The sequence below is a fragment of the Oryx dammah genome, unplaced genomic scaffold (genome assembly GCF_014754425.2).
Source record: "Oryx dammah isolate SB20612 unplaced genomic scaffold, SCBI_Odam_1.1 HiC_scaffold_27, whole genome shotgun sequence".
Classification (NCBI taxonomy): Eukaryota; Metazoa; Chordata; class Mammalia; order Artiodactyla; family Bovidae; genus Oryx; species Oryx dammah.
The window spans coordinates 45549295-45572943 of NW_024070211.1; the positions used below are offsets into that span (position 1 = coordinate 45549295).

The following is a 23649-nucleotide window of genomic DNA, read 5'->3' on the forward strand; positions in this document are numbered from 1 at the left end:
TAGATGTTTTTCTGGAACTCTCTTGCTTTTTCCATGATCCAGCGGATGTTGGCAATTTGATCTCTGGTTCCTCTGCCTTTTCTAAAACCAGCTTGAACATCTGGAAGTTCACAGTTCATGTATTGCTGAAGCCTGGCTTGGAGAATTTTGAGCATTACTTTACTAGCGTGTGAGATGAGTGCAATTGTGCGGTAGTTTGAGCATTTTTTGGCATTGCCTTTCTTTGGGATTGGAATGAAAACTGAGCTTTTCCAGTCCTGTGGCCACTGCTTAGTTTTCCAAATTTGCTGGCATATTGAGTGCAGCACTTTCATAGCATCATCTTTCAGGATTTGAAACAGCTCAGCTGGAATTCCACCACCCCCACTAGCTTTGTTCGTAGTGATGCTTTCTAAGGCCCACTTGACTTCACATTCCAAGGTTTCTGGGTCTAGATTAGTGATCACACCATCGTGATTATCTGGGTCGTGAAGATCTTTTTTGTACAGTTCTTCCGTGTATTCTTGCCACCTCTTCTTAATATCTTCTGCCTCTGTTAGGTCCATACCATTTCTGTCCTTTATCGAGCCCATCTTTGCATGAAATGTTCCCTTGGTATCTCTAATTTTCTTGAAAGAGATCTCTAGTCTTTCTCATTCTGTTGTTTTCCTCTATTTCTTTGCATTGATCTGGCAGCATTGGGGTATCAATAACCCCACTCCCTGTCCCTTGTCTCTCCATGGGTTAAGCACCATAGTGCCCAGAGCAGCTTCTTGCTTGAAAACACCTTTTACTGCCTTTTCCCCCTTGCCCTGTCTTAATACCCCACTCCCCTACTAATGTTCTGGATCACTTTCCAAGCAAATCACCTCACTAAAATCCTTGCTTGGTGTTTGATTCTGGGGGAACCCAGACTAATGCACTTACTTACATGAAACAGACAAACAAACAAATCCTAGTAATAATGAGAAAGAGAAATTAAGTAAATGTGGCTGGTAAGATACTATTACAATGTATAAAATGGGATATCATTATACCAAAAGATATACTGAAGTAACACATGTTTGCACCTATAAAAGAATTCTCTAGGGAATCAGTGGCTTTGAATGCAAATAGCCACAGCCACAGCCTGGTGTTTTGTAGTGTGTATTATATACTGTAAGCAGCTTTACCATTAATGACATGGTTTTTCTGAAATAATGGACTTGATAAAGTCCAAGCAAAACAAAGTAAATTCATTCTTCAGTTATGGTAGTAACATTCCAGAAAATTCAATGTACATTAAAACTGTGCAAAAATACTTTGCACATAAAGAGAAGTTGAGTTTTGGTGTGTGTGTGCTAAGTCACTTTAGCTGTGTCTGACTCTTTGTGACCCCTATGGACTATAGCCCTCCAGGCTCCTCTGTCCATGGGATTCTCCAGGCAAGAGTACTGGAGTGGGTTGCCATTTCCTTCTCCAGGGGATCTTCCCTACCCAGGGATTGAACACAGGTCTCTTATGTCTCCTACATTTGCAGGTGGTTTCTTTACCACTAGCACCACCTGGGGTCAGATAATTATAAGTTTTCTGTTTTGTTTTTCTCAGCAACATGAGAGTCCAATGGGACGTTTGAAAGTTTAGGGCCTGAAGTGATTTCCCATCGTGTAGGGCAACTTCTCTCTGTCAAACTAACTCAAAGAGCAGGGAGCATGTCTCCTTTGCCCTCGTTTTCTTGATCCTCGTCCTGCTGGCTGCAATGTAGGCGTGATGGCTGGAGCTCCAGCCACCGTCTTAGAGCAGGAAGATAAGAATCACACTGCATCCTGAGGAGGCAGAGTGGTGGGCTGGAAAGAGCCTGTTCCCTCACAATTTCAGGAGTGGGGCAGCCCGACTAGCCCTGGGTTGGCTCTGCCTCTGGACTCTTACACGAGCAAGATATGAGCTACTCTGTTCAGCCACTATTGTTTGGGGTTTCTGTTTCTTTAAACCTACTTATAGCAATATACAAAATAAACTCTAATGGTATTTTCAGCAGTAATCTATAACTTTTGCAACTGTGACCAGTGCCAATGCTGCAATGAGAGGGAACAGGGCCAGATGGAGAGGCTAGATGGAGTCAGGCCAGAGAAGGCCCTTCCAAGCTCAGAACAGCGGTAAAATCAACAAGGCAAAGAGGTGGAAAATAAACAAATGTAGCTTGGTCACTTGTTTAAAAAAAAGAGGGGAACAGGGCCTTCCCTGGTGCTCCACTGGCTAAGACTCCATGCTCCCAATGCAGGTGACCCAGGTTCAATCCCTGGCCAGGGAACTAGATCCCACATGCTGCAACTAAGACCCAGCACAGCCAAATAAATAAATTAAATAAACACATTAAAAAATAAAGTACCAAAGTATTTATTTAAAAATAAATGAAAATTAAAAAAGAGAGGATAGAAGGAATGGTTTGTGAGTTTTCCTGTCCACACAGCTGGTGGTGGTTAATTTAGAGAGGAAGCACCACTGGGCAGGATCATTTTATCTGATGTGGATCCTGGTGTATATGTAGCACAGAGTCCAAGGGCTGTGGGGCCAGCGTGACTGAATGAGCTGTGTGCTGTTTATTGATCTGTTCCCTAGCTCTGAATCCCATCTGAAATCTTGGGCAAGAAGGATGATACAGTCAGACAAAGGATCAGATCTTCCAGATGAAAAAGACAAGAAGGATGAGAAGCTTTCTACAAGAACTAATCCGGAGAATGGTATGTGGTGCCAAGTTCCTTTTCTAGACCAGAAAGACCTTTCAATGTCACTCTAACAATGTGATCCAATTTAGGGGCAGAAATTCTGATAGATTTATTCTGATTTCTATATGGAACTTGTTATACACTTTGAAGTGTCCTGTTGCATCTATTAGTGATACGTCCAAGCAATTTTTAAGGCAGAAAGGAAAGAAATCGATACAGTAGATTAGGAATCTCTTTTTTTCCTACCCCACAATGTTTTACTTCTATTTAGAACTTTGCAACCTGTTCACATTCAGAATACCATTGCAACAAATAGGATTTCTATGAAAACAAGCATTTGCTAAAATCTGTCCAGTCCCTTTAATAGTGGAACCCTGAGATTTGTATTAGAAGCCTATTTATTGGAAGAGACTTCCCTGGTGCTGCAGTGGCTAAGACTCCTCACTCCCGAAGCAGGAGGCCTAGGTTCAATCCCTGGTTGGGGAACTCTCACACGTTGCAGCTAAAGATTCTGCAAGCTGCAACTGGAAGAGCCTGCGTGTCACAACTAAGACCCAGTGCAGACACATAGATGAGTAAGTATTTTCTAAGAGCCTGTTGGGAGAGTTTTTCAATAAGAATTTTCATAAAGGGTAAATACAGATGACTGCATGTTTGAAGGATCCAGAAAACAACTATATGATTTTGGAATAAACCAGAGGCTGTTAGGACTGGGGAGGGGAAAACGATACAGCTCTCATGAAAGTTTTCATCTGTATATTGTGATCTATTAGTTCACCTAATGTTAGCAAGAACTCTATGGCAAAGCAAAACATACCCTCATTTTCTATAAGGAACTAGCTCCCAGAGAGTTGGACGGTTTTCTGAAGCACACACAGTAATCACAGAGCCAGAAGGTAGATCTTCCGGCTTTAAACGCAGTGTCCACTCCTCTCCTTTTGAGCCCCTGGAGCCACCTCATGGTCTGAATTGTTCTTCACGTTACACCTGCCCTTCTTTCCGCCCTCATCTGCCACCTCATCTCTGCCCTCTCCTGTTCCTAGGGATCTCGCACCTCCTGAGGCTCGTGCTACAGGAGCTGAACCTGTTCTACAGCCGAGACGTGAACGGAGTGTGTCTCCTGTATGACCTCCTCCACTCCCCGTGGCTGCAGGCTCTGCTCAAGGTGAGCGCCCCGCTGAGCTGGAGCCGTGGCCTTGGGAGCAGCACCTGCTCATCCGGCAGTGTCGCCTGTCACATAGCAGGAAAGCTCAACAGGGGAAAAGGTCAAGGAAGACCTGCATAACCCCAAGTTCAGGAAGGAAATTACTTGATGGAAGAGAATACAGCAGCTCCTCTCTTTTCTGCTCCCACCTTCCTCTCTTCCAGGGGCCCCAGGGTCACAAAGCAGCCACTGAAAATGGCTATTGGCAACCCTATAAGCAGCTGTCCACGACCCTTTGTCCTTGAGGTCAACTCAGGACAAATAAAAAGGCTTTAAAATATCATTCCTCTTTGTTTTTATAAATTTGGAAATGAAATGTCCACAGTTGTGTTTAGGTATCTTAAGTTTTTCTTACTCTGAGGCTTTCTTTTATAAGTTAGCTGAAATTTCACACTATACAATAGAGTCTACTATCTGACTATAATTTTGTTCTTCTAAACAAATGTTATTATCAAGAAAGATCCTTTTGAAGTTATCTTTGGAGGATGTGTTTCTTTCACTTAGGTGTGAACTGTGGTCAGCCTTATGGTGCATATTAATATTATATTTTTAAAAGAGGTGTCAATGTATTTAGTGTGAACACAGAAGTACTCCTCACAGCACTGGCTTTAAAATACCTGATTTCTTTATCCATTGTTGGACACAGATTTTTTTCCCCCATGTTTTGGCTTTTGTGTACTTGCTAAATCAAGCAGTTATGTCCAACTCTTTGCGACCCCATGGGGTGTAGCCTGCCAGGCTCCTCTATCCATGGGATTCTTCAGGCAAGAATCCTGGAGTGGGTTGCCATTTCCTTTTCCAGGGCATCTTCCCAATCCAGGGATCGAACCCAGGTCTCTTATATCTCCTGCATTGGCAGGTGAGTTCTTTACCACTAGTGCCACTTGGGGAGCCCTTGACTATTAGAAATAAAGCCTCAGTGAACATGGGTGCAGATATGTTTTGAGATAGTGATTTCATTTTACTATATCCTTGGAAATGGGACGTCCAATGGAATATTATTCACCCATAAAAGGAGGAAATCCTCCTTTTTGGGGACAGCATGGGTGGATCTCAAGGCATTATGTTAAGTGAAATAAGTCAGAGAAAGACAAATACCATGTCATCTCACTTGTAGGTGGAATCTAAAAATGTGGAGCTCAGAGAAACAGAGAGATTAGTGGTTGCCAGGAGTTGGGGGATGGAGGAAACGGGGAGATGTTGGTCAAAAGGTACAAGCTTCTAATTATAAGGTGAAAAAGTTCTGGCAACCTAACAAACCTTAGTAAAGGCTGGCACACAGGCTGCCCACCTGCTGGCACCGTTGCCCAGGCTGCTTCTCCCCTTGGCAAGCCTTTGCTCAGTATATCATTCTCTCCTCGCTGCCCCTCTACAGGTTTATGACAGCCTCCAGGAATTCAAAGAGAAGAAGCTCGTTCCAGCCACACCCCATGCACAGGCGTTATCCTGCGAGGTGAGGTGCTTTTTTTCATCCAGAGAATAGTAGTTTTAACATGATGCCATTTTACTCATAGTGCTAGTTTAAATGCTCTAAATGTTTAATTGGTGACTATGCATCTAATCCTTGCTTCTAACTGAGCTTTAAAAGAAGAAAGACAATTGGCCTCCTGCCTCCCCAAATTAAAACAAAACACATTTCTAGAGAAATGTGTCTGTTTCTCTTTTTCCCTAAAAATTCGACTCAGTTATGCTATGAAAACAGGGTAATGTTTTTCTACTAATGATCTCCAATTTTACTTCTCTAGTCTGGACTTCTCCAATAAATTGTGCTCTTATATCCACTGTCTCCTGCCCATTTTACTGTTTAATGGACCCCTCCAATTTAACAGGTCCCAAACTGAGCTCCTGATCATCCCCACCCCAAAGCTACTCCTCCTTCAGCCTTTTCTATCTATTTTTGTTCTTGCATGGAGCTTCCCGGGTGGCGCTAGTGGTAAAGAAGCCTCCTGTCAATGCAGGAGGCACAGAGTTGTAGGTTCGATCCCTGGTTGTGAAGATCCTCTGGAGTAGGAAATGCAACCCTCTCCAGTATTCTTGCCTGGAAATGTTCCATCGACAGAGAAGCCTGGTGGTCTGCAGTCCATGGGGTTGCAAAGAGTCAGACATGACTGAGCACAATTTTTGTTTTCGTGGTGCTTAAACCAATATCTTTGGGATCATCATTGACTTTCTCTTTCTCTCATACCCACACCCAGTCCTTCAGCTCTGGTTTCAAAATATGATGAAATACACCACCTCTGCTGTGTCGCTGCATATAGCCATTATTTTCTCTTACATGGATAATTGCAATATAGCATCCTGCCTGGTCGTTTCCTTCTACTCTTGCTCCCTAACTATCTATTCCTGTCACGGCAGCCATTAAGATATTCTGAATTAAAGATGGGTCAAAATGTGTCACTTCCCTGCTCAAACTCTTCCTACAACTTCTCATCTCAGAGTAAACATCAAAGTTATTATATAGGCAAACATAGCGTTACCTCTCTTTGATGTTGACTTACCACCCTCTCCCTTATTCACTCTGCTTCAACCTCATGAACCACTTGTGGATGTTTGAATCAGACTTGTTCCTGCTGCAGGCTCTTTGCATTTGCTATTCCCTACATCAGTAATGCTCTTGCCTATATATCCACATGATATGCTTCTTCATCTCCTTCCAGTTTCCACTGAAATGTCAGCTTCTCACAGAGAATTTCTCTGGTCACCCCATCTAAAATTGCAATCCTGTCATAGCACTCCCTATCCACCTTCTTTGTTTTATTTTTCTTCTTAATTCTTTTCATCATCAAATAAAACTATTTTTTTTTTACTTACACATTTTACTTATTATCTGTGGCTCCTAACAAAAATGTAAATTCTATGAGTGTGGGGGTTTGTGTCTGCCTAGTCACAGCTGTATTTGCATCACTTAAAACAGTGTCTAGGGACTTCCCTGGTGGTCCAGTGGCTAAGACTCTGCCCTCCCAATGCAGGGGACCAGGGTTCGATCTCTGGTCAGGGAACTAGATCCTGTATTCAGAAAAAAATCAAAGATTTCGAGTGCTACGACTGAGACCCAGCACAACCAAGTAAATAAATACATACATATTTAAAAACAAACAAACAAAAAAAACAACACCTAGCACGTAGTAAATGTTCAATACATATTTGCTGAAAAATGAAAGTCACTCAGTCATGTCTGACTCTTTGCGACCCCATGTACCATAGCCCGCCTGGCTCCTGTGTTCATGGGGATTCTCCAGGCAAGAATACTGGAGTTGCCATGCCCTCCTCCAGGGGGACCTTCCCCACCCAGGGATCAAACCCAGGTCTCCCGCCTTGCAAGTGGATTCTTTACCGTCTGAGCCACCAGGGAAGCCCAATATTTGGATGTATAAATATAATCCATTTTATTTTTATTTATTGTCCAAACCACATTAACAGAAACTTTTAAAAAGAAAAAAAATAAAGCCTTATAGCCAAAACTCCAGTAATCAACAACTCAAATTGTTCTTAACTATCCATGGGGAAACACACACATGTGATTTTATCCAACCAGTCCATTCTGAAGGAGATCAGCCCTGGGTGTTCTTTGGAAGGAATGATGCTGAAGCTGAGACTCCAGTACTTTGGCCACCTCATGCGAAGAGTTGACTCATTGGAAAAGACTCTGATGCTGGGAAGGATTGGGAGCAGGAGGAGAAAGGGACGACAGAGAATGAGGTGGCTGGATGGCATCACTGACTCGATGGACGTGAGTCTGAGTGAACTCTGAGAGTTGATGATGGACAGGGAGGCCTGGCGTGCTGCACTTCATGGGGTTGCAAAGAGTCGGACACGACTGAGCGACTGAACTGAACTGAACTGAACCCTAGTGAGTGGAGGTGAAGTTTGCTAAACCTCTTGTTTTCATTTGACTGGATGTGATGTTGCTTGACTGGTGAGCATTTACAGAGTTAAATTCTTGAAAGCTCTCATGTTCTATCAGAAGCCAGGTCTACACTTAAACCAAAGGAAAGGGATCAGAATTTATTCTAACACTTTTTTTGTTGTTGTTGCAACAAACATTGAAATTACTAATCAAATAAAAGCCTTAAAATACAAATTACCATTTCATTTTTTAGTTGAAAAATGGAACATCCCATGGGATTAAAGCTACTTGATTTTCCAAGTAACTGAGCCTGTACCTGGAGAACTCAGATACCTTAACTTGCCCATAAAGCATTCACATGAGCAAACAGTCACTTCAGAGGCACTGAGGGACACTGCCTTGGCACATATGATCTTACAAAATTAAGTTAGTCCTTCTTCCAAGTCTGTGAGGTGCCAGGACAAGGGCACTGTGGTTTAGATCTATCCCGTCTTGGATTCTACCTGCTGTAATGAAGTTTAGTGAATAAGGAAAAAATGCTAATTTCACCTGACTTTAAAGGTGAAGAAGAAGGCTTTAGTAACAGCTTTTCTTAGGTAAATATCATGTCAATATACTTGTTATCCAATCTGGGTGATGTTAACTAGGTGATAAAGGTTATTAAAAATTCACATGTATGTTTTCCCACCAACCAGGTATTGAAGATACTACGCGAAACCCCCAAGTCCCCTGAGATCCAAGAGCTAAGACAGATCCTCCAGGCTCCACACTTTAAGGCAAGTGCTTGCTAAAATTGACAAGGTATAACCATTCAGCATATTGACAGAGTTGGGAAGAAGAAATAAAGATGTGCTCTCTGAATAGGTGTTCTTTTACTGTATGTGGGTAACCAACAGATTATACCAAAAGATACGGGACTCAGATGTGACTGATGGGCGACTTAATCTCATTGGTCATGGAGCCAAGCCGGCTCTATTTATATGGAGGCATTCAGGATTTCCCATGGCATCTTGTTTACCCCCTGAAAAGCCACCATTCCTCTAAAATTCTGGGGGACAATTAAGGCAGCATACATCCTTTCCAACTGGGAAATATTTTAAGTTTCAGAGATAAAGTGCATGAAGGTATTTGGAAAAAACAGTATAATAATGAATAGCTCTATGAGGGGGTATATAAAGAACATTTGATTGCAAAACAGAACCCTACCTTACAGGTTTTGAGACCAATTTATCAACAAATTAAGAACTTTAGGAGAATATCTGCATGTGGAGCAATGGAATTTTTGAGTCAAAAAGTTTTATTTCACAAGAGAAACCTACAGAATTTTCTCTGAGTTCCAACAGAGTTCTGTCCACCAGTCTCAGGCAGAGTTGTAGAAAGACTACTTCCCTACCCCATGAAATGAAATTTTAACATACCAGAACTATTTGATCGTACCCTAAACCAGGGGACTGCTTTTTCTCATCCTGTTTCACATGGGATCTTGGGTGTTATTGACAAATTAAACCAGCAAGATGTTTTGATTACTGCCTCTCATTCTACCTTGCCTGGGGAAGCTATTACAATAACTATTTTGTAGTTCAAGTCTACAGGAGCATTATGGATTACATGGGTTTCCAGGAATTGAGAACATGACAGAATACATTTTATCAGAAATGAAAGAATAAATTGTGTGTTGCTTACCCTCTCTGCGCCTTGTCTCCTTATCTGTAACATGGGGACAATAAATATACTTGCCTCATGAAGATGTGTAGAAAAGGGAACCCTAGTAAATTAATGCAGCCCCTGTGGAAAACTGTACGGAGGTTTTTCATAAAACTAAAAACAGCGCTACCATCTGACTTAGCAATTCCACTCCTGGGTATATACTGCCCCAAAACACTAATTTGAAAAAAAATCCATGCACTCCAACATACATAGCAGCACTATTTACAGTTGCCAAGGTATGAAAGCAACGTAAGTGTCCATCAACAGACGAATGGATAAAGACGATGGGATACACACACACATACACAATGGAATACCATTCAGCCGTAAAAGTGAATGAGATTTTGCTATTTGCAGCAACACGGATGGATACTTTGAAGGAATTATGCTAAATGAAATTAGTCAGACAGAGAAAGATATACTGTATGATAGCACTTATATGGGGAACCTAAAAATACAACAATCTAATATAACAAAAAAGGAGCAAACTCACAGATACAGAGAACGAGCTAGGAGCTCCCAGTGGAGTGCGAGTGGGGAGGACCAGTACAGGAGTGAGAGAGTGGGAAGTATGAACCACTGTGTGTAAGATGGGCTACAGGGGTGTGTTGTACGAACAGGGAATATAGCCATTATTTTGTAATAACTGAAAATGGAAAGTAAACTTTAAAATTATATAAAAATAAATTTTAAAAGTTAAAAATATATGTATACCTGCCTCTGAGTTACTGTGACGACTGAGTTAATCCACGTAAAACACTTAGAACTGTGCCTGGCACGTACATGTTGGTTGTCATTATGTGTCTCCCACAGTACTGAGTTGGCATCTTCTAGGTGGATGCATCCTATGCGTGAGGTTCGTTTGCCTTTTCCTTCTCTGTTTCCAGGCCTTGCTCAGCGCCCACGACACGGTAGCTCAGAAGGACTTTGAGCCCCTTCTTCCCCCACTGCCAGACAACATCCCTGAGAGTGAGGAAGCAATGAGGATTGTTTGCTTGGTGAAGAACCAGCAGCCCCTGGTAAGGAAATCTTCTTACTACTATCTTTTCATTTAGGATTACACCAGGGTTAATTGGGAGCTAAGTTATCTCTACTAGTTGCTTGAGCAATGTTTTTTTTAATAAAAATTTTCTTTAATTTAAAATAAGCAAAATATTTCAAAGGCCATACACAGAACCACTAGCAGTTTTCCTTATGCATGTATTATTTAAACTAATAATTTCTCTTTCTTCAACTATTAACTGCCCCCACCCAATCAAGGATATATGTGAGCTACAAATTATTCTCCCTTTTGGTGAGGGTTATGTGTTTCCCCTTTTCTGCTGATTTGCTGATTACCTACCTGTCTTTCTGACTTTATCATAGCAGTCCTAATCCCAGCTAAGCATGGTTGCCGACAGAATTTTGTAATGCTTGTCTGTTCTGTTTCTTCAGTCGGCCAGAGGAAAGCAGTCAAAATCAGTGCTGTTGTACTTTCTCCTCATATGATTCTAGCAGAGATCAGAGCTTCATCTTAGAACTCTTGAAATTTAGTGTGGTAGGCAGCTTGAAATAACTGTTGGGCAATATTCTCCTATGGTCACCTATACTGTGAGGCACTTAGGCAACATGAGGGAATCCATGATAATAAGGGCTAAAATATATCTTAATCAATTTTGCCTGTGATTTCAAACACTTTACAGGTTGTAAAGTTTTCACCAGGAAAGATTTATGCTTAGTGTTTTTCTTTCTTAACAGCTATGAGAAAAAAGAAATTATTTTATTATTTGGCTCTGTGACATGTACATATATTTCACCTAGTTCTAATGTATTTGCCTAAGTTTTTTCCTCTGTTAAGGGGAAGCTAAGTCATACATTGGAGAAGGAAATGGCAACCCACTCCAGTGTTCTTGCCTGGAGAATCCCAGGGATGGTGGAGCCTGGTGGGCTGCCGTCTATGGGGTCGCACAGAGTCGGACACAACTGAAGCGACTTAGCAGCAGCAGCAGCAGCAAGTAAGGCATTAATTTGATTTTCTAAGCATATTTCCTTTGATTAGCTTGGAATCATGGAAATTCTGTTTATCTCTGGAAGGATCTCAATATTACTTGATGTCTATGTAGTTGGATAGAGACTCTGGCAGACCTGAGCGAAATGGCCTTTCCTTTTTGATGACATGGTATACATATGGCCCTGAGCGTGAGTGAGTGATAGTCACTCACTCGTGTCTGACTCTTTGAGACCCCATGGACTAGCCCGCTTGTAGGCACCTCTGTCCACAGAATTCTCCAGGCAAGAATACTGGAGCGGGTTGTCATCTCCTTCACCATGTATGACCCTGGTTGGTATGAATTCCCTTGTTTAAAAGACCAGAACGACCTTGAGGGAAGCCCCCAGGAAAGTGGTCATGTTAGGTAAAACGTGGGTTCCACTGTACTCTCTTCCTAGGGAGCTACCATCAAGCGCCACGAGATGACAGGGGACATCCTGGTGGCCAGAATCATCCATGGTGGGCTGGCCGAGAGGAGTGGTAAGCCGGAGCAGCAGTGTGCAAGCATGACTGGGAAGACAGGGGACCCCTGTCTCCTGTGTGAGGTCAAGCCTTTAATAAGTTCCATTGCTTGGTTACTAAGAAGGAAGACAGAAATATTCCAGAGAAACCAACCCCATTGCCCTTCCTCACCGAGTCCCTCCATTCTATGCATTAAATTAATTTTCTTTCACTTTACATTCCCACATAAACCTAACAAGCTAAGTATCATCATGCCACTGTATAGACGAGGAGACTGAAGCTCACAAAGATTAACCACCTAACTTGCTTGAGGTTTCACAGTTTGAGTTAGGGTTCAAGTCTAGGCCTGCCTCTCTCTCTATTGCCAAATTTCACTCTCCACTTGGTCCTTCTGCTTTCTAAAAGGCACAGCTCTTCCACATCTTCAGACCATCGTTGCTTGCCTTTTCTATCTGAGAACCAAGTTTCCTTCTTTTCACTGCTGCGCTTCTGAAACGAGCAGTTCTGTACTTGCTGCCCCTTGTCCTCACTGCTCATGACCCCAGAAACCTGGTGTAGAATTCATACACCAACATTCTTAGAGAAATTACCCAGAGACTTCCTAGTTGCTAAGTCCACTGGCCCTCCCTTCAGCCTCAGTTCTATACCCACTCCAGTGTTCTTGTCTGGAGAATCCCAGGGACGGGGGAGCCTGGTGGGCTGCCATCTATGGGGTCGCATAGAGTCGGACATGACTGAAGTGACTTAGCAGCAGCAGCACATTTGATATTGTTGAAGATAGCTTTCTTGAAATTTTCAAGATGCTTCTTGTCTCCACTGTCTTACCTCATAATTCTCAAGGCTTAATCTTAACCCCCAAGTTTCTCTACACTTTCTCTTTTGAAGAATACCCCCACCCCATTTCCTTTTCATTTAACATTTACTCACGACCGTGACATCTTTATTTTTATTTTTTAAATGTAAGTGGTGCTGGGAAAACTGGACAGCTACCTGTAAAAGAATGAAATTAGAACACTTACTCATACCATACACAAAGATAAACTCAAAATGGATTAAAGAACTAAATGTAAGACCAGAAACTATAAAACTCTTAGAGGAAAACATAGGTAGAACACTTGATGACATAAATCACAGCAATATCCTCTGTGACCCACCTTCTAGAGTAATGGAAATAAAAAAATAAGTAAGTGAGACCTAATTAAACTTAAAAGCTTTTGCACAGCAAAAGAAATTATAGATGTCTTTATTTTTAGTGTTATCTTCTTACCAATGTTCCAGTTCCATTTTACAACATCAGATTAGCGAAAATAAAAATATCACCTTTAGTTAATGCCCAGTGTTGGTGAAAAGGTAGAAAAATGCAATTCTCATGTACTTTGGTGGTGGTGTAAATTCAGCTAACCAGTTTGCTTTATTATTACTATTATTTCACAGTAAAATTTAAGATGTCAGAGCACGCTTAGGTTAGTGAGTTTGTTAAGTAGTGTTGGGATGGCTGCCGCCCTTTTTGTGAGTTGTTTGGCATCCGTCTTTGTTTTGTGTTCCGTTTTGCCTAGGGCTGTTATACGCCGGAGACAAACTGGTGGAAGTGAATGGAGTTTCAGTTGAAGGACTGGACCCTGAGCAAGTGATCCACATTCTGGTAACAGCCTCCTCCTCGCCTTATCCATGACTCTGTGCCGTGTTGCATCCAGCCCCTGGCGTGTACACCATAACTGGAGGGGGATTCGAGTCCCTCCCAGCAGCCTACTCTCTCCAGGCCCTAGAACTTGTCTGTTTCTATGCATCTCGTCCCCCTTACCTGCACCCTCTCCCCAGTTGATCTGGACCCTGCTGGAGATGTCCCTTCCCAAGCTGCTCTTTCAGCCTCAGGAAGACGGCCCGGATCCTCATCACCAGCGTTGCTCTGTTGGAAACTGAGCCCGGGGTGGGCAGAGTGAGACTGTGGAGGAGAGTCTGAACCTGAGCAAACCACCCCTTGCTCCCCTAACATTTTTATGCAGTTTCTTTGAGGCAGCTTTGAGGTAGAAAAGAAGTCCCCAGAGGGCAGCATATGGGGAGAGGAACATCTTTGCTGGCCCTGCCAGTCCTTGTGGTTGAGATGGGGATTTGTGACCTGATTATATGAGCTTTTGGTTTCTTTTCAGTTCTCATTCCCATCCTTCAAACCATTGCCCGGGTCACTGTTCAGCTGTCAATATAGCCATAGCGTCATGCCCTGCCCACCTCTCCCCATGCACACCCCCACTGTGGGGCCTGAGGTCGATCATTATGTATTACATGTACTAGTGGTGCTCACTGGAGAAGGCAATGGCACCCCACTTCTGTACTCTTGCCTGGAGGGTCCCATGGACGGAGGAGCCTGGTGGGCTGCAGTCCATGGGGTCGCGAAGAGTGGGACATGACTGAAAGACTTCCCTTTCACTTTGCACTTTCATGCATTGGAGAAGGAAATGGCAACCCACTCCAGTGTTCTTGCCTGGAGAACCTCAAGGATGGTGGAGCCTGATGGGCTGCCGTCTATGGGGTCGCACAGAGTCGGACACAACTGAAATGACTTAGCAGCAGCAGTACCCCTGAGAAGACTTGGGAGCCCTTTATCTTCTTCCCCATTAGATGAGGCTGCCTGGTGCAGAAACAAGTGTTCAAGAAAGACTTATTGACAGAGACAACGAGGAGTGAAAGTCTGATCAAGAGTTCCTCTCCCTCCTCATGCTTTGGGGGGAAAAGAGCTTGCTGAGTGTGGTGTCCTGATGAGAGCAAGGTATAGGGTACTAGGAGAGTCCAGCCTCAGGACCCTGGACCCCCCACAGCAGGACAGAAGTGAAGCTAAAGTTCTTCCAATGTCCATTTCTGGGTGGTGATATTTAGCTGTTGAGTCCTTGTAAAAGCCCCTGGGGGAGATGTCACCATTTGACCTGGACACATTGTTTTTAACTTTCACCTGCCAAACCCCGATAACCCAGTAAAGTCTGAGATTCGCTATTCTCTCCTCTGACATTTTCTAGGCCATGTCTCGTGGCACAATCATGTTCAAGGTGGTTCCAGTTTCTGACCCTCCTGTTAACAGCCAGAAGACGGTAAGAATGAACTGAACCTTCGGACCCACACACAGTAAATCCTCCACAATAACAGAAAAAAAAAAAAAACTTTATATTTTACTACTATCCTCTGTAATGTGTTGATCATTTGTTCAATATTGTATGGCATATTTTTCAACACTGATGAGGAGAGATACAGATCAGTAAATGAACACAGTAAGAGAAGATGGGGTATTGAGAAGTTCAGAAGTAACGTCAGAAATGGTGAACATTTGAGCAGAGACTTCTCAGAGCTAGAAGATTTTATTCCCAAAGTCGCTTTTTTTTTCATGGCTCTTAGACTCAGTTCAAGAAGGGATTTCTTCTTCTTGGTGAAGATGGAGAGGAAAGATAGCACCAGTAGGTAGAAGAGTGAGAGAGATATTTTAAGTCTTAACAACCTGGGGTAAGGATTCTTCTGATGATGTCATCGTGTGCCTACCATCAGGTGTATGTTCGTGCCATGATCGAGTACTGGCCCCAGGAGGACCCCACCATCCCTTGCATGGATGCCGGGCTGCCTTTTCAGAAGGGAGACATCCTCCAGATTGTGGACCAGAATGACGCTCTCTGGTGGCAGGCCCGGAAAATCTCCGACCTTGGTACCTGTGCTGGGCTAATCCCTTCTAACCAACTTCTGAAGAGGTAAGAAAAGTCATCATTCCCGGACCCAAGACCGAGTTATTAGGAAATAAAACATTTCTCGGGTTTTTGCAATTAAGGGAGATAAGCAATGTTACTGCAATTAAGATGAGAGGAGAGACAAGCAGATAGATGAACACACACTGGTCTGTAAATCCAAATGTCAACTTGTCAATATACCCTAAATATCTTAAATACCAAAGGGACCAGGATAATCATATCAACTAGAAAAGAGAGAATAGTACTTGGGAAACTAAAGTTTAAAAGGTAGTTCTGACTGCCTCTATTAACCTTTCAAGGCAGAGTTGAAAGCTCAGTTACTGAATCTCAACTCATTACCATCACCTTGGTGCTACTGAGGTCCAAAGAAGTGATTAGAGATAGAAAGAAGATAGAATAAGAGGCCCAAGACTCAGCCAATGTTAAGAGATCACAAAGAAGAAAGTGGAGCCAGGAAAAGAGACTGAGAAGCAATCGCCAACGAGACAGGATGAAAATCGAGATGGTAGACTGTCCAGATCAACTATGTTCACCATTGCTGTGGAGACTGAGAATTGACCACTGGATTTAGCAAAGGAGGTCACTGGTGATCTTGATAAAAGCAATTTCAGTGGAGGGGTGGGCCAAAATCTGAGTCTTTAAAGACACTGACAACTGATCATGGAAAAGTCTTTGCAACATTTTGTATAAGGCAGAGCAGAGCAGTGGAGAAATAGCTAGAGGAGAATGTAGAGTGGTATGAGAGTTTTTAGGTGGGGTAGATAATGCTAATAGGGAAAATCCAGTGAGAGGAAAACTTTTCTGATACAGGAGAAAGAGGAGAGAACTGCTGCTGTTATCAGTCCTTGAGGAGGCAGATGGAGAGGTGAGGAAGTCTGTAAGTAGAGGGCCTGGCCTTATACAGGATTCTGAAGAGTTTACCCACAGTAATCGCAGCAGTAGAGAATGCAGAGCATGGGCACAGCTGAGGATGAGGGATATGGTGCGAGCTTATGCAAAATCTCTTCCATCTGCTCTTGTTTTCTTATCAACCAATGCCATAGCTGAGAGTAAAGCGGGTGGAAGGTTTTGGAAAGGAAAGAGGAGAAAGCTTGAAAAGTTTCTGTGAGTACTGGAGAGACATTGATTGAGTAAATACAGTATCATCAGCATTAAGGGCCCACTTAGGCTTCAAGTTCATAAATTTACAGTCAAATTTACATAAATTTGGTCAGCTTCCTGGGAGGACAGGTCCAGACTAGACAGAGAGTCAGACTTAGCAGTAAATCAAGAGAGGGAGAAGAGAGTATTTTCATGAAGGATCATGACATTTATGTTAAGAAGGGAGGTGACAGTGTAGGATCAGTGGAAAGGAAGTCAGGTCAGTGGATTATAGGTTCCTATGAGGTTGATAGATTATTGGAGTGGGAAGACAGAAGTTGCTGGTAGAAGAAAGAGATGCTAGAAATCGAAATTATAGAGATTATAGTTTTTGGAACTGAAAGGTCTAGGGGATGACAGTGGGAGGCAGTAGCTAAGGTCATTGGAAGAGAGGAGATCAAGGAACCAACAGGCCAGGGTGTTGGAAGAGGCATTAATGTGCCAAATAAAATCATCATGAATTATGATAGAGCAGTGTTAAGAGCATGGGAGTGAGCAGGAATCATCTGAGAATGGCTTCCAGAAGAATCAAGAGGAGGATATTCAAAGTGAGAGCCTCTTCTAGGGAAGAGGGAGAGTGGTCTGGAGATGACAGGGCAGAGACCCCCCACCTCCAGGCCCTGTGGGGTGAGGGCCTCGTGGTATGCTGGAGCCGGCCCTCAGAGCCCATGTGCACCCTTCCTCATGGTCAGTGATGTCAGGGGTGGCAGCTGGAAATCAGTCACAGTGGGAATGTTGACATGACCAAAGTCAGCTAAACTGTGCATCAGGATTCCCCTCCCCCTCGAGTCTGGGCTGGTTACCCACACACACTTGGGAGCAAGAGAGGAAAGGGGAGCAGGGACCTCTGGGGACCTGGGTTTAGTTAGGGCAAGAAGGTGGAAAGTGAAAGTGCAAGTATTAGTCACTCAGTCGTGTCTGACTCTTTGAAACCCCTTGAACTGTAGCCTACCAGGCTCCTCTGTCCATGGAATTCTCCAGGTAAGAATACTTCTCCAGGGAGTCTTCCTGACCCAGGGATTGAACCCAGGTCTCCTGCACTGCAGGCAGATTCTTTACCATCTGAGCCACCAGGGAAGCTCCAAGAAGGTAAAGTGTTGTGAGAGGCTTCATTAAAGCTTTGCTACCAGTTCCAGAGGGTGTGTGAAAGGGTGTCAGGGAGCGGTGGGTGGTAGATGGAACAGGGATTAAAGTGCGGAGGATAAGGAATGACCCGAATTTGGGGGCTGAGGACACACACAGGGATAAAGGCCTAATGAGATTAGTCCTCATGGTCTTAGAGCAGGGAGTGGTGTGGAGGCTCTGGTGGGGATCTTGCAAGGAGCACACAGAAATGACAGGCGTATTGGATTAGTGCAGAAATAAAGGGCGACAGAAGGAGTTGAAATCCATGTGGCTCTAAAGGGGCTGTGGAGAGCCTCACAGCTTGGGAGGGAAACCAGGACATGCAGTGAGTATTCTGAGACCTGCTGGAGCAGGCTAACACACCGGAGACAGGGGTGCCGGGGCTCATGCACTGAAGCCCTGAGCATGTGAACTAGGGTCCTGGGCTAGGTGTCAACTCTAACTCAGTTTGGCCCTGAGAAGATGCTATGAGGCAGGACAAAATAAGAAAGACTGTACATTTGGAGAACGTATTTGACAATGTGTGTGGAGGCTTCCTTGGTGGCTCAGATGGTGAAGAATCTGCCTGCAATGCAAGAGACCTAGGTTCGACCCCTGGGTCAGGAAGGTCCCCTGGAGAAGGGAATGGCTATCCACTCCAGTATTCTTGTCTGGAGAATTCCATGGACAGAGGAGCCTGGCGGGTTACAGTCCATGGGGTCGCAAAGTCGGATTTGACTGAGCAACTGACACTTTGGAGGTGGAATCTTGTTCACTTGGTTGGAGGCCACAGAATTCTAGAAAACTTTCTGTCCTGGATCTATCTCACCTGGGTTAACCTGGCTTCTTCTTTTTTTTTTTCCCTAACAGTGTATTTGTTTTTGCACAGGAAGCAACGGGAGTTCTGGTGGTCTCAGCCGTACCAGCCTTACAAACACCTCAGATCCACCATCTGTGAGTATGCTGACACCTCAAATCCAGCGTGCGCCTCACAGGGAAGCCAGCTCCGTCTTTCCCAGGACTGGCTTCCTGCCCAACGGAGGATCTTTAAACGTCCTCATGCCCCAATGGCCTCCTGGCAGCTGTCTGAAATCCTACCGTCAACATTCATTCCTTGGGATTTAGAAGACTTTTCAGTTTTCAGTTTGTAAAAATGCAAATGTTCTTGTGTTGTGACACTTTCAGGGTTCACTCCCCAGCGGGAAGTCCCCTGAGATGTCTATGGCTAGTCCATGCATCTACTGGCAAGCAAGGCTGCGTGGTGGTGTAGTGCATGTGCCTTTGACAAGTAAACGTGGGACTGAATTACTATTCAATGAATGTAGTTTGTTCACTACACAGTATTTTCAGATGGCAGTGGGGCAATGGCCAGCAAAGGCATCCACGGTGGCAAACGCTTATGAACAACTTACTGCCTTAATGATGTTAGCTTGTAGAGTGCAGCTAGAACCTACTGATCAAGGCCCTTCTGATATGCTCTCTGGCAGCAGTTACAGAAGGGGAAGAGGCACCCCGAGGAGGGAGAGGGGCATGGACATAGACTTGCCCATAGAGTGTTCTCACCCACTTTATTTCTCAGTTCTCTAAGCCAAAAACTATTTTTTTCCTCTTGAAAACATGACAACTATAAAGACATTTTTTGGGGAATAAATTCTTAGAATTCCTTTACACTGGCAATATTTTCATACTACCTTCCAGTTATGGAACCATATTTGACATGGTTATAGTAACAGCTGCAATACTACCTTTTATCTTTTTTCTCTAATGTAACATTTTATCAGAAACATTTGTCATGATATAATTAATCTTCATGGTGATATTCTAGTTACTTCCCCTGTGCTTTGAAAAAAAGTTTGTTTACCAAACCAGATTGAAGGACTTCTTTAACTCATTTTCCTATTTTTTTTTTTATCAAAGGCATATGAAAATTCTAACTCAGCTTTAATCAGTATCTGATAACCAGTAGGACCGCTTGTTCACATTTAATTTGCTTGCACAGGCTATGTGCCACTTCTATTAGACTTTTGCAAAGTCCATCTTGCAAAGAGTTTGCAGCTCTGTATTATTATCCTCACATATTTCTGAGTCCAAGAACCCCAGGTATGGAACCCACTGACTTAAAGGATCATTTCTCACAGAGATGTTTTTGATGGAGGACATCATTATCGAACTATCGAGTCATTGCTTTTTAGTTTTTGGAGATGATGTTACAAATGAATATTTGTAAATATGAAATATCAAAATGAAATGTTATTTCATATCATTCTGTTCTGCTTGAAAGTTACTATAGGAAAAAAAATCTCAAGAAAGGATACTGATTCAGAAGGTGTACACAACTTTATTACTCAAGAGTCATTGAAAAATTCCAAGCATATGTTAGTTTATAGACAGTTACTAAAGAGTTATTTACTGAAGATGCACGGTAGTTGTCATCTCTTTCCCTCCCTCCTTTCTCTTCCTTCCATCTTTTCTTCCTCTTTCTTTCTTTCCCTTTCTTTCTTCTTTTCATTCAAGGTTTGAGTTCTAAAAATATAATGAATGAATAATAAGTGCCTTAATTCAAAATGAGTAGAATGCAACTCTTGCAGAGTTTATTAGGATAGAAGGGAATAGGATTTACCAGAAGCAAACACATTCCATTTCCAGCAAGGCTCGCGAATGTATTGGTTTCTATAGGATATTCACTTAGCATTTTGTTACTAAGTCTCCACTGAATTTTTAGAGAATAATTTTGGCACTTCACTTTTATTAATGTAGGTAAGTTCATCTGATAAATTATAGCATAACATATTGTGCTTTCTGTCTTCTCCCCCCTGCTTCAATCATCTGTACCCAGCGATTTCTATGGAAGAAGGTAGGAAACAGTATTTGTGGGGAAAAAAGCTTCATTTCCAAAGCCACCTAGAAATTTCCTGTAGCTTTCTTAATTCACTTCATTTCAATTCAGCTATTTAATAAGCTCGTTCTGTGTGCTTAATAGTGTGCTAATCACTAATACCCTAATTTATAAAAAGATGTCAGTCAAAAGAAAACATACACAGGGTTTGGGTTACACTGTAAAGAGTTTTGAGTTGAACACTTTTGAAAGTTATATTCTTTTATTCTCATATATATATATATCCCAGCTAAAGGTCAAAATAGTTACTCTTATTGAGCACTTACCATGTGTATGAGCTTTTCCTGCATTGTCTCAATCTTATCCTATACAGTATGCATTGTTACTACCCTCGTTTATAGATAGAAAATGGAGGCTTAGAGGTAAAATTATTTGTCCAGCATTCAAAAGCCCATGCTTTTATAATTTTAACCATGTGATGTCCTGTAGCCTCCCATAATATATATTTTCATTTAGTACAATAGAGTCCTTTTTATCTGTCCGAGTGAGTGATTGTTGTAAGAATAACATGATATACAGTGGTCTGAGTTTCATTGCCATAAGCCTATACATAGGGGATTTTTATTGTGATAGTAACACATTTTAATTTCATTTTTTCCCTCTCTATGCTCTTTTATAGATGATGACATGAAGATTGATGAGAAATGTGTGGAAGCAGGTAGCATTTCTTGATAGATTTACTACTAGGAGAGATACAAAGCAGCTCAACTGTAGATTTTCTGAAGCAGTCAGTCAAAAGACCCATGGGCCTTTTTCTCTGGAAGAAATGTGTGAATAAAATAAGTCCCCACCCCAGCTTTTTTTCTGTGATTCTGACACTCAGAAGGGAAGCACAGCTGGAAGGATGTCTCCATGCTCCCGACCAACCTTTTAGAAAGTGTTCTAGAAAGCAGTATTTTGGAAATGATCACAGAAACACACAGTAGTGCTCTAGTGTTACATTCAGTAACAATCAGGAGAAATATCTAGAACCCACATGCTCTTTGTGAAATACTGTGGAATACTGAGATATCAAAATTTTAAAAAGCAAAATATCTAGTTATTGTTTGATATCATCTTCTGGTAGATTCTAGTACAGATCAATAGTCATGGGTTCCAAATTTCTGAGAGATATATTAAAACTTTTCACATTTCTATCCTTACACACTTTTTGGAAATTGGGAAAAGATGTTTCAAATTTAGTGGCAAAACTAAGATTGATTCAAGAATCACTAGAATTTTGTTGGAAGACTAAATGGAGAGTCTTTAGTCTGATAAGTGAATGTATCTTGGCTTTACAGGTTAATCTAGTTTTAGAAATTAAAGAATGACATGAAATGTTTAAATACGGAGTATTTCAAAGAGTTACATATATTTCCTAGAACAACTACAGAATAATGTTGACATTATATTTATTCTACCAAGTACACATCCTGGGTGTGTGTTTTTTTTAACTAGCAGTAATATTCATTTCCTTTCTATAATTTTAATGAAAAGTTTTTCTTAGGTTAACCAGTCACATCTTTCAAGTTCAAAAAACTACAAAAGTATATTCAGTAAAATTCCCTCTCTCTTCCTGTTTCCCTACTCAGTTTTCTTTCTTGAGGCAATAAATGCTCTGTTTCTTTGGCATCCCTCCAGACATATTCTGTGCAATGATGTACGTTTTTTCCTCCTCTCCCACACACCTCATTCTCACCTCTTTTTAAAACACAAATGCATGTACTCTTTGATGGTATGCTATATACACTGTTCTGTTTTTTTTTGTTTGTTTGTTTGTTTTTTACTTAAAATTGTATCTTTGGAGATGATTCCATCATAATATATAAAAAGCCTCCTCATATTTTTTTAAACAGTTTATTGACTAAGTAGGTTGTTGTGCATTTATATAATCACTTACTGGTAGACATTTGAATTATGTCCAATCTTTTCTATTATAAACAGTTTCACACATGAGTAGACCTTAGATGTAGCATCACCAGATTCAAGGATGTATTAGTAATATTGCTATATATTTCAAATTGCTCTGTATATAAATTCTAGCTTCTTAATGTTTAATGTCTCTTTAAAACAATAATCATTTTAACTGATGAGGCATTTACTTTATCTCAGGTATTTTCCAGTCACCTAAATAACCCTAACCTGTCAAGCTGTTTGTATACTTCTTCCCCATCCTGCTCCCCTTGCTTATGGACCTCCAAATCTTCCAGCAAGCCTCTAGCAGCAAAGCTGTATAACATCCAACCAGATAATGGAGTTTACCATGACATTCCACCTTTCCCTTCCCTCTGAGTCTCTTTTTAATCTTATTTATCCTTTTCTATTTTATGATTTTATTTATTTTAAGCTCCTGCTTGTATTCCTTATCATCACAGCCCAGCTGCTTATATATCTCATTTAAGACTTTATTGCCACAGACACACCCCTGAGTTGGCCTTGCTTTAGGAAAAGCATTTTAAAAGTGTTGTGTGTGCAGGAACATAGGGTCAGGGAATTAGACTGTTGAACTATAGACTTGCTATGGATAGTAACATAACTATACTTTTGTTTTGCCTCCATGGAAAAACAACAGATGAAGAAACATTTGAATCTGGTAAGTAAGATGCGACTGAACTGAACTGAACTGAACTGAACTGAAGTAAGATATGAATATTTGGTACTGGTTTAGAAATGTATTATCCAAATTTTGGTATACATTAAACACTTTTTAGGGATGTGAATAAATACATCAACGATACAGCTGTGAGATATAGTAAACTTCACCTTAAGAGGCGCTTCTCATTAGGGACATTTTGGAACCCTCTGGGATCACTGTTTTGGTTTTCATATTGACTGGGGGCACTACTGGCCTTCAACTGCTGGGAGTTGGGGATGC

The 23649-nt window shown here is 42.0% G+C and overlaps 1 protein-coding gene across 1 annotated transcript in view; it reads left to right on the forward strand.

The window, feature by feature from the left end:
• Positions 1–2611: 2611 nt before the first annotated feature.
• The window catches only part of MPP4 (membrane palmitoylated protein 4), a 36786-nt gene continuing 15748 nt past the window's right edge, over positions 2612–23649 (forward strand). Inside the window, exons 1-13 of the mRNA XM_040228796.1 lie at positions 2612–2699; positions 3728–3849; positions 5264–5341; positions 8431–8511; positions 10330–10461; positions 11870–11951; positions 13490–13575; positions 14942–15013; positions 15462–15658; positions 18789–18853; positions 20736–20753; positions 21415–21453; positions 23347–23367. Of these exons, the coding sequence (XP_040084730.1) occupies positions 2612–2699; positions 3728–3849; positions 5264–5341; positions 8431–8511; positions 10330–10461; positions 11870–11951; positions 13490–13575; positions 14942–15013; positions 15462–15658; positions 18789–18853; positions 20736–20753; positions 21415–21453; positions 23347–23367 (1081 nt within the window). The remainder of the gene's footprint in view (positions 2700–3727; positions 3850–5263; positions 5342–8430; positions 8512–10329; positions 10462–11869; positions 11952–13489; positions 13576–14941; positions 15014–15461; positions 15659–18788; positions 18854–20735; positions 20754–21414; positions 21454–23346; positions 23368–23649) is intronic.